The following is a 12454-nucleotide window of genomic DNA, read 5'->3' on the forward strand; positions in this document are numbered from 1 at the left end:
CTTACGGCTGTTAAACGCATCATTAGATATATTAAGGGAACTTGTAATTATGGATTATGGTATCCTAAATCTGATGACTTTTGTGCAGTAGGTTTTTGTGATGCAGATTATGCGGGAGATCGAGTGGATAGGAGGAGCACCTCCGGCATGTGTTGCTTCCTTGGAAGCTCACTCAACATGTGGTCGAGCAAAAAACAAGCCACAGTGGCTCTATCCACTGCTGAAGCCGAATATGTTTCCGCATCTTCTTGTTGTTCACAATTAATTTGGTTAAAAACACAATTGGAAGATTACAAATTAAAAATCAATAGTATACCCTTATTTTGTGATAATATGAGTGCTATAAACATTTCAAAAAATCCTGTTCTGCACTCAAGAACTAAGCACATTGAGATAAAATATCATTTTATTAGGGAACATGTGCAAAAGGGTACTATTAATATTCAATTTGTAAAATCTGAAGACCAAATTGCTGATATTTTTACAAAACCTCTCTGTGAAGACAGATTCTGTACATTGAGAAAAAGTCTGGGAATGTTTGATTTAAATTTCATTGAAAATCTGTGAATTTGTGACTCTGTTCTGTTTTGCTCGTAGGTTTGGACGAGATGAAAATAAATGGCACAATGAAAGAGCTGTGGTCTAGGGGGAGGCAACGCAGAATTCAAATTTTATGGGCCCCACCAAATTTCCATAACCCCACCATAACAGTTTTGTTAGTTATCTCTCTATGTACTTAAGAATCTTCCTCCTTGTGTCATAATATCTTCTTGGAAGTGGTTATTGTCAAATCAAATCCTTCTCTCCATCTAATCCCTTGATTTAAGGTAACCACTTTTCGGTTTTTGATTTCAAAAGTTAAAAGGGAAATCATCTTTTTGGGCAATAACCGCCCATAATGGTCATTAACCGCCCACTAATGATCATTATTTCCATCACTCACTCTCTCCAAGCCACATTTAATGCGTCACCCACCTTGCTTCTCTCCCACTCCACTCGGTTATCAACCACACCCTTTCATATTCTCATTCCTCCATTACTATGAAAAAGAAAACCGCGCCAAGAAAGAGTGAGAGAATTCTTCTTTCTCAGAAACCATCAATGCCTCAAACCCACACTCATATCCACATTCATTCAACCTCATCATCTTCTCCTTCACCACCATCCAAACAAACAACCACCATGAGAAAGAAGGTGATTGCTCACAAGAGCTCAGGCCGAGGAAAGAACAAAAAACCCGCAGTTGAAGAAGAAGAGCAAGAATCTCATACTTCTCCTACTCCTTCACCTCCTCCATCATCACCGAAGAAGACTACCCCCGGAAAAAGCTCAAAGAAGAATCAAGGGTTTGCACTAAATGACACAACTGAACCTCCGAACTTGGAATCCATGGAATTCCGAGACAAGTATGGCAAGTCTCACTCTCATTTTGATCCAAGCAGATTTAACTCATGCACCTCTTTTGAGTTTCACAAAGAGGTTGTGGAGAAACGTCATTTGTGCGCAACATATCTTGTTAGTCTCGAAAATCTCAAGAACACCAACATTCCCTCTCTGTTTGAACTTCTCAACTGGAAACCTCTGCTCCTTATCAAAAAGCCAGTGTACCCAGGTCTTGTTCGAGAATTTTATGCTAATATGCGACTCATTGATGGAACTCTTCATTCCTATGTCAAAAGGGTTCAAATAGCCTTTGATGCTGAGACAATTGGAGCGGCCCTGGGCTTCAAGGATGAAGGTCCGCGAGCATATATGGTGGAAAAATGGGACACACAAGTTGGCGTTTCACACAATACCGTTCTCCAACACATTTGCAAGAATCTCTCTGGATTGCATGGCACCATTCCAACCCACAAATCTCTTGGACCGGTCAACTCCCTGCTTCACAGAATCATCACTCATATTCTGACACCCCAAAGCGGCTCACACAATCGAGTAACATTTTCTGACTGTCTCATATTGTTTGCTTTGGTTACCTCTACTCCTATCTCTTTTGGTTATATTATGATTAGACACATGTGGGATTCTGTTAGAAGCACCAGAAAGGCTAACCTGCCTTATGGTATGTTTTTAACTGGAATATTTGAGTACTTTAAAGTTGATTTGTTGAATGAGAAGGTAGAAAACGATGTGTCTACAATCCGAGGTGGAGGAGTGACTAGAGAAACCAAAGGGAGAAAATCGGACAGTGAGCATGAAGGAAGGCCAGAATCTTCCAAAACAATCAGGTCCATTCAACAGATTTTGGGAGAATTCTCAAACATGGCTGACATGATGTTTCGATCTCATAAAGAAGTCCGAAAGCAAGCTTATGAGAATGAGAAAGCTTGGAAAAACTGCAAAGAAAGGGTCAACTTGATGCTGGAACACCTTAACAAGGATTTGGGAGATGATAGTGAAGGAGGCGCTGAGGAAGAGGATATTCAGTTCTCTGATGATTAGTGATTTTTACTCTGTTTGATATTGGCTACATTAGGCTCAATCTTTTTTGTATAAGCATGACTTGATACTCACTGCTTTAGGATAATCCCTAGGATGCTTTGATACATCTCTGCTATTTTATCTTGAATTTTTTGTTTATCATGGTTTGTGCAGGTGCCCCTTTGATGACAAAAGGGGGAGGAAATTTAGGTTCCAAAATTGAAATTGGAACGAAACAGGGGCTGGAAAAACAGGGGAACAGGGGATGAAATTTTCATTTGAAAATTCATGATCACCCTTGTTCAAAGAATGCATGTTGTTAATGCATCAGTTTTACTATGATCATTACTGTTTGAACTGCATGTTGTAGTTTATCATGATTAGTTTATTTGGCATTTGGTTTATAATGATTATTTTATTTTAATGCCTGGCTGATTGATTCATCATTGATAAACTTGTTGGTTTAAAAATTTATTTTTGGCAGTTCCTTTAATTTGTGTAAAATATCAAAACTGCCTTGTTCTATTCTTCAAAATATTTTTCATCATAATGTTTTGCTCTGATATCCTAAACAGGAAAATATTTGAAAAATATTTGGATAGCTTTGTGTTGAATAAAATAGTTTGAGCAGTAAATCAGTTTATGATATCAAATGAGTTTTGATTATCGATTAAAACTGCTCATAAATCAAGCAATTTAGCATTATAAAATTTGCTAAATAACATTGTTACTTGAAGCTTGATTTAAATGTTACAGGTTTATGCTTCCCTTGGTAAAATAGCATATATTAAGGGGGAGCCATGTGACATTTTGAAAGGGGGAGAAATTCAAAATCAAAGGGAGTATTCCTTACTCAATCTTCAAATTTCTTTCCATTTCAATTTTAATAATGTTTGTCATCAAGGGGGAGATTGATGAGTTTGGAAAACTCTAAATTAATATTTGTGATGACTAAACATTATTAAAAATAATTAATTACAAAATTATTAATCTGATTTTCATTTAACATATTTTGATTAATAATTTTGTTACAGGTTTTAACTTGGGCCGAAAATAAAAGGAAAGTTGATGCAAGCCCAATATACATTCAGCCCTTGGTTTTAATGTTTTATGATGAATATGGCTGAATGGAAAATAAATCAATTGGGCCAAAATCCAAGCATGATCATAAGCCCAAAATTAATTTGATTGAATCAGAATTTTATTGGGTCAGATTAAGCTTTATTGCAACATAGCCCAAATTCAATTTTGATAAATGCTTCCATGCTTTAACCGAACCAAGAAACAAAGGAAAATGGTTCATTGCCTCCAACGAAAGAAAAATGGTTCAATGCTTCCAACGGATTCCATTCCTCACTTTGGATGGAATTTAAATTTGATTTAATGCATTGGAAACATAAGAAAGAGAGAGAAGATTGATTTGATGGCTATTATGTCAAACACGCCACTCTATAGGGAAGTAAAAGCAAGCTATTCCAAATTAATTTGCTTAACCACTTTGCTTTTCTTTTCTTCAGATTCTTTATTTCTCTCTCATCTCTTTCTTCTTCCTTGTTCGGTCCTTGTCCAGGAAACAATGGAAGAAATGTTCTTCAACACCGAAAGGAAGATGCTGCATGCGTCTAAGACCATCAAGCCAATGATGGCAAGAAAACACCAAAATAAAAGTGAGCTGTGGCTAAGATATTCACCAAATGTGGTTAGATTTGGTGAGATCATCTTGAGCCTTTCATGCTCAAAAATGGAAGAAGAAGATTCGGCCAAGAGGGAGATTCTTGAAGCATGGCTTGTCTTAAGTTGGTTCGGTTTTGGCTTCAAGTGTGGAGGGTTTCCTTTCTTCTTTAAAAAGGGGAACAACCACTGTTTGAAGCAAGGAGAAAAATTGAGAGTGCAAGGCACAGAGTTCTCAGAGCTACATGAGCTAATAGTTTTCTCTTCTCCTTCAATGTATTCTGTTTGTAGTTTTTTTGTTTAATTTTGTCATGTCTTGAGTCTCATGGAAAAAGGCAAACAGTGAGGTTTGTATTGAAAAAGCCATAGAGCGGAAAAAGGAAGAGAGTGCAAAATTAAAAGAAAAGCCATAGATGTCTTAGAGTTCCTTTGTTCATCTATGTTGTGTATCATGATTCTGTGGGAATCCCCTTGTAAGTTGGGTTAGCACTTTACAAGTTGTAATCTGAATGATTATAGTGAAATTCCATCATGTTTGTGATGGAGACTGGATGTAGGCTGCACTGCACTTAGCAGCCGAACCAGGATATATCTGGGTGCAATCTTCTTCTCTTTCTACTCCATTTCTGTTTTCTACCACACAGGAGCTAAAGCCAGAATTATCTCGTGCTAAGTGACGAGAAAAAACAAAAAGTCTCGTGGCAAGAGACGAGACAAAACAAAGTTGCTCGTGTCAAGTGACGAGCAAAAACAGAAAAGTCTTCTCTGAAGTTCAACAAGTGTTAGCATTTAAAAAGGGGGCTAAGATTCAACCCCCTCTTCTCTTAGCCACTGAAACCATCAGCTTTGGATATCGCTTCCCTAATGACATGGACAGGATCTTTCCCTGCCATTGAAGGTTGATAAGGAAAGAACTGAACCACTGTATAGTGGATGCGTAGACCTTGTTGGTCATCAATATCGGAGAGAAGCTTAAGCTCATTGGGAGTGGGTCCAGCAGGTGCCACTAGTTCCGCTGGATTCCTCCTCACTTTAAACACCATTGATGATGATGATGATGATTTTTGGAGAACCATTACGTGTTTTTATTGGAATTATAGGAAGAATTCAACTATTCGTGTTTGATGAACAACCTGAGATGTTGAATTGTTGATATTAAGAGAATGACAAGGTGGAGAAACATAAATGAAAAAAATAAAATTTTATATTATTTACATGATTAATATAAAAAATTTGACACATACAATTAATTTTGGTTTATATTGGTTTATAAATAATATAAGTTGAGTCAAAATCAATAAAAAAAAAACGCTCACCTATACGAGCGCATCAAAATGCGCATTATTTAATGGTTTTTATAGTACCTCGCGTTTCTCTTACTCATCCTCTTCCTTTTGTGTTTTTTCTTCTTTTTTTTATGTATTTCATCTTTAACGTCATTTTTTTACTATTATTTATTTTTCTATTAATTTTGTAACATTATGTATTTTTTTGTTTAATTTTTTTCCAAAAAAAATTACGAAAATATAAAATAAGAAAATGTTGAAGAAGAAGCAGCAAAAGATGAGAAGGAGGAAGAGAAAGAATTTTGAATTATGTCGAATTTATCATAATAAAAATACACCCAAATATCTTTGTATTACACTCAAATTTGTTGCAAATACAGAAAAATGTTTTCTCTAATGCTACATTTATTTTCTTCTTTTTTTATTTTTTTCTTTCTTTTATTTAAATGAATGTAAATTCATTCTCTTCCAAATAATTTTGCAGCATTATGTGTTTCTTTTGATTTTTTTGTTTTTATTCTTGTTAAAAGAGAGTAAAACAAGAAGAGACTTGAGAAGGTAAAATAAAAAGAAAAAGATAAATAAGAAAAAAAGTAGCAGAAGATGAGAAAGAGGAAGAGGAAGAGTTTTGAATTATGCAAAACTTATCAAAATAAAAATACACCCAAATATCTTCATGTTACACTTAAATTTACTGTAAATACAGAAAAATATTTTTTCTAATACTACATTTTTTTAATTAAACCACATCTCAAGCACTTGATTGGATTTAAAACAATAATCAATTTTATTTAGGTTCAATTGACAATTTGAACCTGAATTTTTCATTATCTTTAACAACGTTATAACTGATAATAGAGGATAAAGAGAAAAAGAAAGAAGGAGAAGAAATTTCAATAAAAAAAAAAAGGAGGAAGAAGAGGTAGTGATGGTATTAATGACAACGATAACAAAGAAAAACGTAATAAATGACTTATAAACATTTGTATAAAAAGAATGTTTATATATAAAAGATAATTTATAAAATATTTATTTTTATTAATGTAATATTATATAATTAAATGTATATATAAAATTATTATTTTATATGGATGTATCAAAATTAAATCTATATATAAGACAAAATAATTTCGAGACACCATTATTATATAAGTGATAAAGTCAATCGGTGAGTTGTTGGCCCCGGCGGCGCGTATATTTTTTAAAAAGAAAGTTGAAGCTAATCCTATGGTACTACTATTATACTAAAAATAATTGATGCCTTGAGATGCTTTCTTATCTTTAATTTTCTCTTCCACTTAACATGTGTGTCATGCTCTTTGACTAATTATTTTATATTCTATATTCCTTTATTCTTCTTCATCCACATGACATGTATGTACGTAATTCTTTGACCAATTGTTTTTACTAATTAATATTGTTGAAAATTTACCACTTCTAATGATTTCATTCCCCTATTTCACATGCGGAAGGGTAAATTTTGTTTCAAAAATGTTTCCGATTTCCGGTTATCCTTTCCTTGAAATTTTTCCACATAATTCATTTATTCAAATTTTTTTAACTCAAGTAAATTAACAAATTCAAATCTTCTTCTGTTTTAATGTTTTAAATTTTAAATTTTAAGTTTTAAATTAAATATTTTTGTATTTTGATTATAATTTATAAAATAACATCAATCAATGCAATGTTATGGTTGGTAATTATGTAAAGGACAAAACACATAAATAAACCAAATCTAGGTCAATATTACATGAATCAGTCAAATCAAAAATTGGTTTATTAATCAACCAAAGGATATTTTTATGTAGTTCAAACCAATTTGGTTCGAACTTAATTTCCATGTAATTCGAACCAAATAGGTTCGAATTACACCTTGTAAACGTTTGCCAAATAATTCGAACCAATTAGGTTCGAATTACACACATTTAGTAATTCAAACCAGTTTGGTTCGATTTACACCTACTATGGTGGTTCGAATTAGTGAGGACCAGACCTGTATATATATGGTTTGAACGTGAGTTGCTATCATTAGAGGGGAGGTAAGATGGCTAGTGAGGAGAGTTTCGTAGTGTTGGTTCACCACAGAGGATCCATTAAGAGGAAAACTCGTTCCGGTGTGAAGTTCACTGATAAGGATCCTCTCTGTATTATCGTAAGGCCTACGACGAGGTATGAGGACCTTGTTAGCTCTATATTGCTGAAACTTGGTCTAGAAGGTGTGAAATGGGTTAAGAAGTTTTTTTTATCGAATTCCAATCACGGTGCTCCAGGAAACCGTAAAGTACGATTGTTTCACAATCGGGAGTGATGATGACTTGCAGGTCATGTTTCATTGTCGCCGGCAGTTTCCAGAGGTGAGGACACCAGAACTGTTGGCAAAGTTGGTTGACGCGGTGTCCAGCTCGGGGGGTTCGAACCGGAATACCACCATCTTCCTCCGTCCCTGCGTACGAGCCACCCCTCCAACCTGCCGCCTCGCCTTCGTTCGTTGTTGATCTCAACGGAAGTGTAGGCGACGAGGTCGGAGAAGGGGAATATCCGCGGACCTCTTTACAGTGTGTTGTACCGGCTGGGGTTGGAGATGGATTCTTGGATGATCCAAAGGACGATGATGTCGAGCCGGATATGATTGCTGATGACAATGGCGATGATGCTGGAGCAAGTGAGCCTGCTGGGGTGGGCGGTGGTTCTAGCTCTGGCACGCAGCAGTACCCTCCACATTTTTCCTCTTTGGACTTGGATGCCATGAGGCAGGAGGGAGTACCTGGGCAACCGGCTGGATTTGGCGCTAGAGATGCTGAAGGGTCTGCAGGTCTGACAGAGTTTCAGGTTGGTCAGCAATTTCCGGATAAAGAAGAGGCCTTCTTAAGTGTCAAGACTTACAGCATCCGTCGAGGGGTACAGTACAAGGTCGTGGAGTCTGACTATCGCCGGTATGTGGGCAAGTGTTCTGAGTTCGACAATGGGTGCACATGGTTGATTCGTCTTAGTCTCCGACAGCGAAAGGGAGTTTGGGAGGTCAAACGTTACAACGGACCGCATACTTGTCTCGCCACCTCGATTTCCAGCGACCACAGGAGTTTGGATTACCATGTGATATCGGCATTCATTATGCCAATTGTTAGGGTTGATGCATCCGTCAGCATCAAGGTGCTCCTAAATGCCACCGCAACACACTTCGGGTTTAGGCCGACTTACAGGAGGGTCTGGTTGGCGAAGTAGAAGGCTATTGCCCTCATCTATGGTGACTGGGATGAGTCGTACAATGAGCTCCCAAGGTGGGTGTTAGGAGTCTAGTTGACGATGGCTGGTACTGTTGCAGTCCTAAAGACGAGCCCTGTTCGTGTCGGTGGACAGTTGGACGAGTCTCGAGCTTATTTTCACAGACTATTCTGGACGTTTCCACCGTGTATCGAGGCATTCCGTCATTGCAAGCCCCTAATTAGTATTGACGGCACCCATCTGTATGGCAAGAATGGGGGAATGTTGCTTGTCGCGATTGCACAAGATATGAACTCCAACATACTCCTTGTTGCATTCGCATTAGTCGAGGGTGAGAATGCTGAGTCGTGGTCCTTCTTTCTCTCCCACCTGCGTGAGCATGTGACACAGCAGCCGGGTTTGCTGGTTATCTCGGACAGGCATAACGGCATCAAGGCCGCGCTTGAGGCTCCTGATGGAGGCTGGTTACCTCCGTCTGCATACCGGGCATTCTGCATTCGACATGTTGCGGCAAATTTCGCCCTCACCTTCAAGGGCAAAGACACAAGGAGGCTACTTGTGAATACGGCGTACGCTAAGACCGAGGTCGAGTTCCATTACTGGTTTGATATTCTTAGGTCCGAAGACCCGGCGATGTGTGACTGGGCGAACCGGATTGAGTATTCGTTGTGGACACAACATTGTGATGAGGGGCGTAGATTCGGACACATGACGACGAATATATCTGAGTGTGTGAACTCGATCCTCAAGGGTGTACGAAACCTTCCTGTGTGCTCGCTAGTGAAGGCAACATACGGAAGGTTGGCCGAATTATTTGTTCGCAAAGGGAGAGAGGCTGAGGCGCAGATGGGAACCGGACAACAATTTAGTCAGCACTTGGTGAAGTGTATAGAGGCCAACTTGAAGACGGCTAGGTGCTTCACGGTTACTGTGTACGACAGAGATAACTCCGAGTTCACCATCGCAGAGACAACTCCGACTGGTTCTTTCTCACTAGGTAGCTACAGAGTCTCGCTTGCATCTCAGACATGTGACTGTGGATACTTCCAGGCACTTCATTTCCCGTGTCCCCACGCACTGGCATGCTGTGCCTACTCAAGGCTTACATAGGAGCCTTACGTCCACCAGGTGTATCGTCTTAGCTCAGTCTTCAGTGTGTATCGGATGGGTTTCACACCTCCCATTCCGGAGGGTTTCTGGCCACCATATGACGGGCCGACTGTCATCCCTGACCCCAATAAGAGGCGTGCGAGAGAGGGTCGGCCGAGGTCCACTAGGATACGAACCAATATGGACGAGGCAGATCCGAACCGGCCAAAGAGATGTGGGCTTTGTCGGCAGCCTGGCCACACACGTCAGAGTTGCCCACAGCTCGGAGGAGCAGAGCACACACGGGGGCATGATTAGGTGTTTTCGTGGATTTGATACTTTTGTCGTTTCAATTTCGCGTTTAGATTCCACTATTATTGGTTTTCTTACTTGTAGTTGGTGAGTGATAGAATTTGTTAACGTCAGTGTGACGTACTTTGAATGGGATTTTAGTTAATGAATATGTTCTTTCTCCGCAATTTTAAACGAAATGTATGTCTAATGCACACCGGAATAAATAATTGTGCGAGTTTTATTAAACCATGATGCAGAAACTATGTTCGTAACTTAAATTGCTGTGTGGAACGAATTCTTAGTAATTCGAACCATCTTTGTTCGAATTACTTGCTGGCTATTTCTTCACACTAATTCGAACCTAATTGGTTCGAATTATATGGTTGGAGTTCGAACCTAATTGGTTCGAATTATTTGGCAAAAGTTTACAAGGTGTAATTCGAACCTAATTGGTTCGAATTACATGGAAATTGAGTTCGAACCAAATTGGTTCAAACTATATAGAAATATCCTTTGGTTGATTGATGAACCAGTTTTTGATTTGGCTGATTCATGTAGTATTGACCTAGCTTTGGTTTATTTATGTGTTTTGCCCTTGTGTAAATATATAATTAGACAAGGAGTGGAGGCAGTATATCATTGATAATTGTTTTTACCTAATTTATTATTATTGTCCTCGTCTTCTTCAAAAATAAGATAAAATTATAGCATTTATTTTATATGTCATTTTTTTTGCATAATTCTTCTAAACAATATTATTGTCGTGGTCTTTGGTGCACGAAATTGTGATCATCAATGGCGTGCACCAAGTTTTTGGTGCCGTTGCCGGGGATTGTTGAGTTTGGACAACTGACGGTTCATCTTGTTGCTTAGATTAGGCATTTTTCTTCAGAGTTCTTAAGAATGAATTCTAGTGTTTCAAGGTGATGTTCTTATCATCACCAAAGCTGATTGATTCTCATCAATTTAGCTCTTGAATGCAATGTCCTGTTGAAGCTTGGCTAGCTTTATTTTCTTTTCCACTTAATTTTCGAAAAACACAAAAAAAAATTACAAAATCATAAAATCCAAAAATATTTCTTGTTTGAGTCTAGAGTCTCATGTTAAGTTTGGTGTCAATTGCATGTTTCTGTTCTTTTTGCATTCATGCATGTGTCTTCATTAATCTTCAAGTTGTTCTTGATGATTTCATTGCTCTGATTTTTTTTTTAAATTCTCTTGACTTGAGTGTTTTGTTGTTTCTCATATGCATTATCATTTTGTTAGTGTCAATAGTATACAAACTTCTAAGTTTGGTGTCTTGCATGCATTATTATTTGATTTTAGTTGCATTTTGACTATTCCTCATTATTAAAAATCCAAAAATATTTTTAATTTGTGTCTTTTCAAGTTAATAATACAGAGGATTGAAGATTCAGAACATTCAGCAGAAGAATTACACAGAAAAAGTTGGGCATTCAAAACGCCCAGTAAGGAAGGCAAACTGGCGTTTAAACGCCAGGCAGGGTGCCTGGCTGGGCGTTTAACGCCCAAAAGGGTAGTAGTTTGGGCGTTAAACGCCAGAATGTGCACCATTCTGGGCGTTTAACGCCAGGATGGCACAAGAGGGAAGATTCTGTTCTTAATTCAAATTTTTTTTCAAGTTTTCAAAATTTTTCAAAATCAAATCTTTTTCAAATCAAATCTTTTCAATCAAATCTTTTTCAAAATCAATTTCTTTCCATTTTCAAAAATACTTGCTATCAATTAATGATTCGATTCAACATTTCAAGTATGTTGCCTTTTCTGTTGAGAAAGGTTTAATGTTTGAATCATATCTTTTCATGTTAGCCAAGTTATTAATTTTTAAAATCAAATATTTTTAAAATGTTTTTCAAATCTTTTTAAAACCAATCATATCTTTTTAATAACATCTTTTTCAAAATAGTTCTCAATCATATCTTTTTTATCTTCTAATTTCAAAATCTTTTTCAAAAATCACTTGATTTCTTTTCCACTCTTATTTTCAAAAATCAATTAAAGTTTTTCAAAATGTTTTTAAAATTTTTTTAATATTTTCAAAAATTTCTTCCCCTCTTCTCACATCCTTCTATTTATGGACTAACACTATTCCTCAATGAACAATTCAAACTCCATCTCTCTTGATAAGTTCGAATTCTTCTACTTTTGCCTTCTATTTTTCTTTTCCTCTAACACCTCAAGGAATCTCTGTATTGTGACATAGAGAATTCCATATTTCCTTGTTTTCTTCTCTTTCTTATGAGCAGGAGCAAAGACAAAAGCATTCTTGTTGAGGCTGACCCTGAACCTGAAAGGACCTTGAAGCGAAAGCTAAGAGAAGCTAAGGCACAGCTCTCTGTAGAGGACCTAACAGAAATCTTCAAAGAAGAAGAACCCATGGCAGCCGAAAACAACAACAATGCCAACAATGCAAGGAAGGTGCTGGGTGACTTTACTGCACCTACTTCCGA

General features: G+C 37.3%; 2 protein-coding genes and 1 pseudogene across 2 annotated transcripts; 2 read left to right on the forward strand and 1 right to left on the reverse strand.

Moving 5' to 3' along the window:
• Positions 1-5168, reverse strand: part of LOC107489652 (13-hydroxylupanine O-tigloyltransferase-like) — a 29270-nt pseudogene extending 24102 nt beyond the window's left edge.
• Positions 5169-7422: 2254 nt separating this feature from the next.
• Positions 7423-8600, forward strand: LOC107489651 (uncharacterized). Its single transcript, XM_016110405.1, has 3 exons — positions 7423-7594; positions 7700-7732; positions 7780-8600. Exons 1-3 carry the CDS (start codon positions 7423-7425, stop codon positions 8598-8600), a joined length of 1026 nt encoding a protein of 341 aa, XP_015965891.1.
• An 81-nt stretch (positions 8601-8681) lies between these two features.
• LOC107489650 (uncharacterized) lies at positions 8682-9710 on the forward strand. Its single transcript, XM_016110404.1, has one exon. It carries the CDS (start codon positions 8682-8684, stop codon positions 9708-9710), a length of 1029 nt encoding a protein of 342 aa, XP_015965890.1.
• The last annotated feature ends 2744 nt before the right edge of the window (positions 9711-12454 follow it).

The sequence above is a fragment of the Arachis duranensis genome, chromosome 5 (genome assembly GCF_000817695.3).
Source record: "Arachis duranensis cultivar V14167 chromosome 5, aradu.V14167.gnm2.J7QH, whole genome shotgun sequence".
Classification (NCBI taxonomy): Eukaryota; Viridiplantae; Streptophyta; class Magnoliopsida; order Fabales; family Fabaceae; genus Arachis; species Arachis duranensis.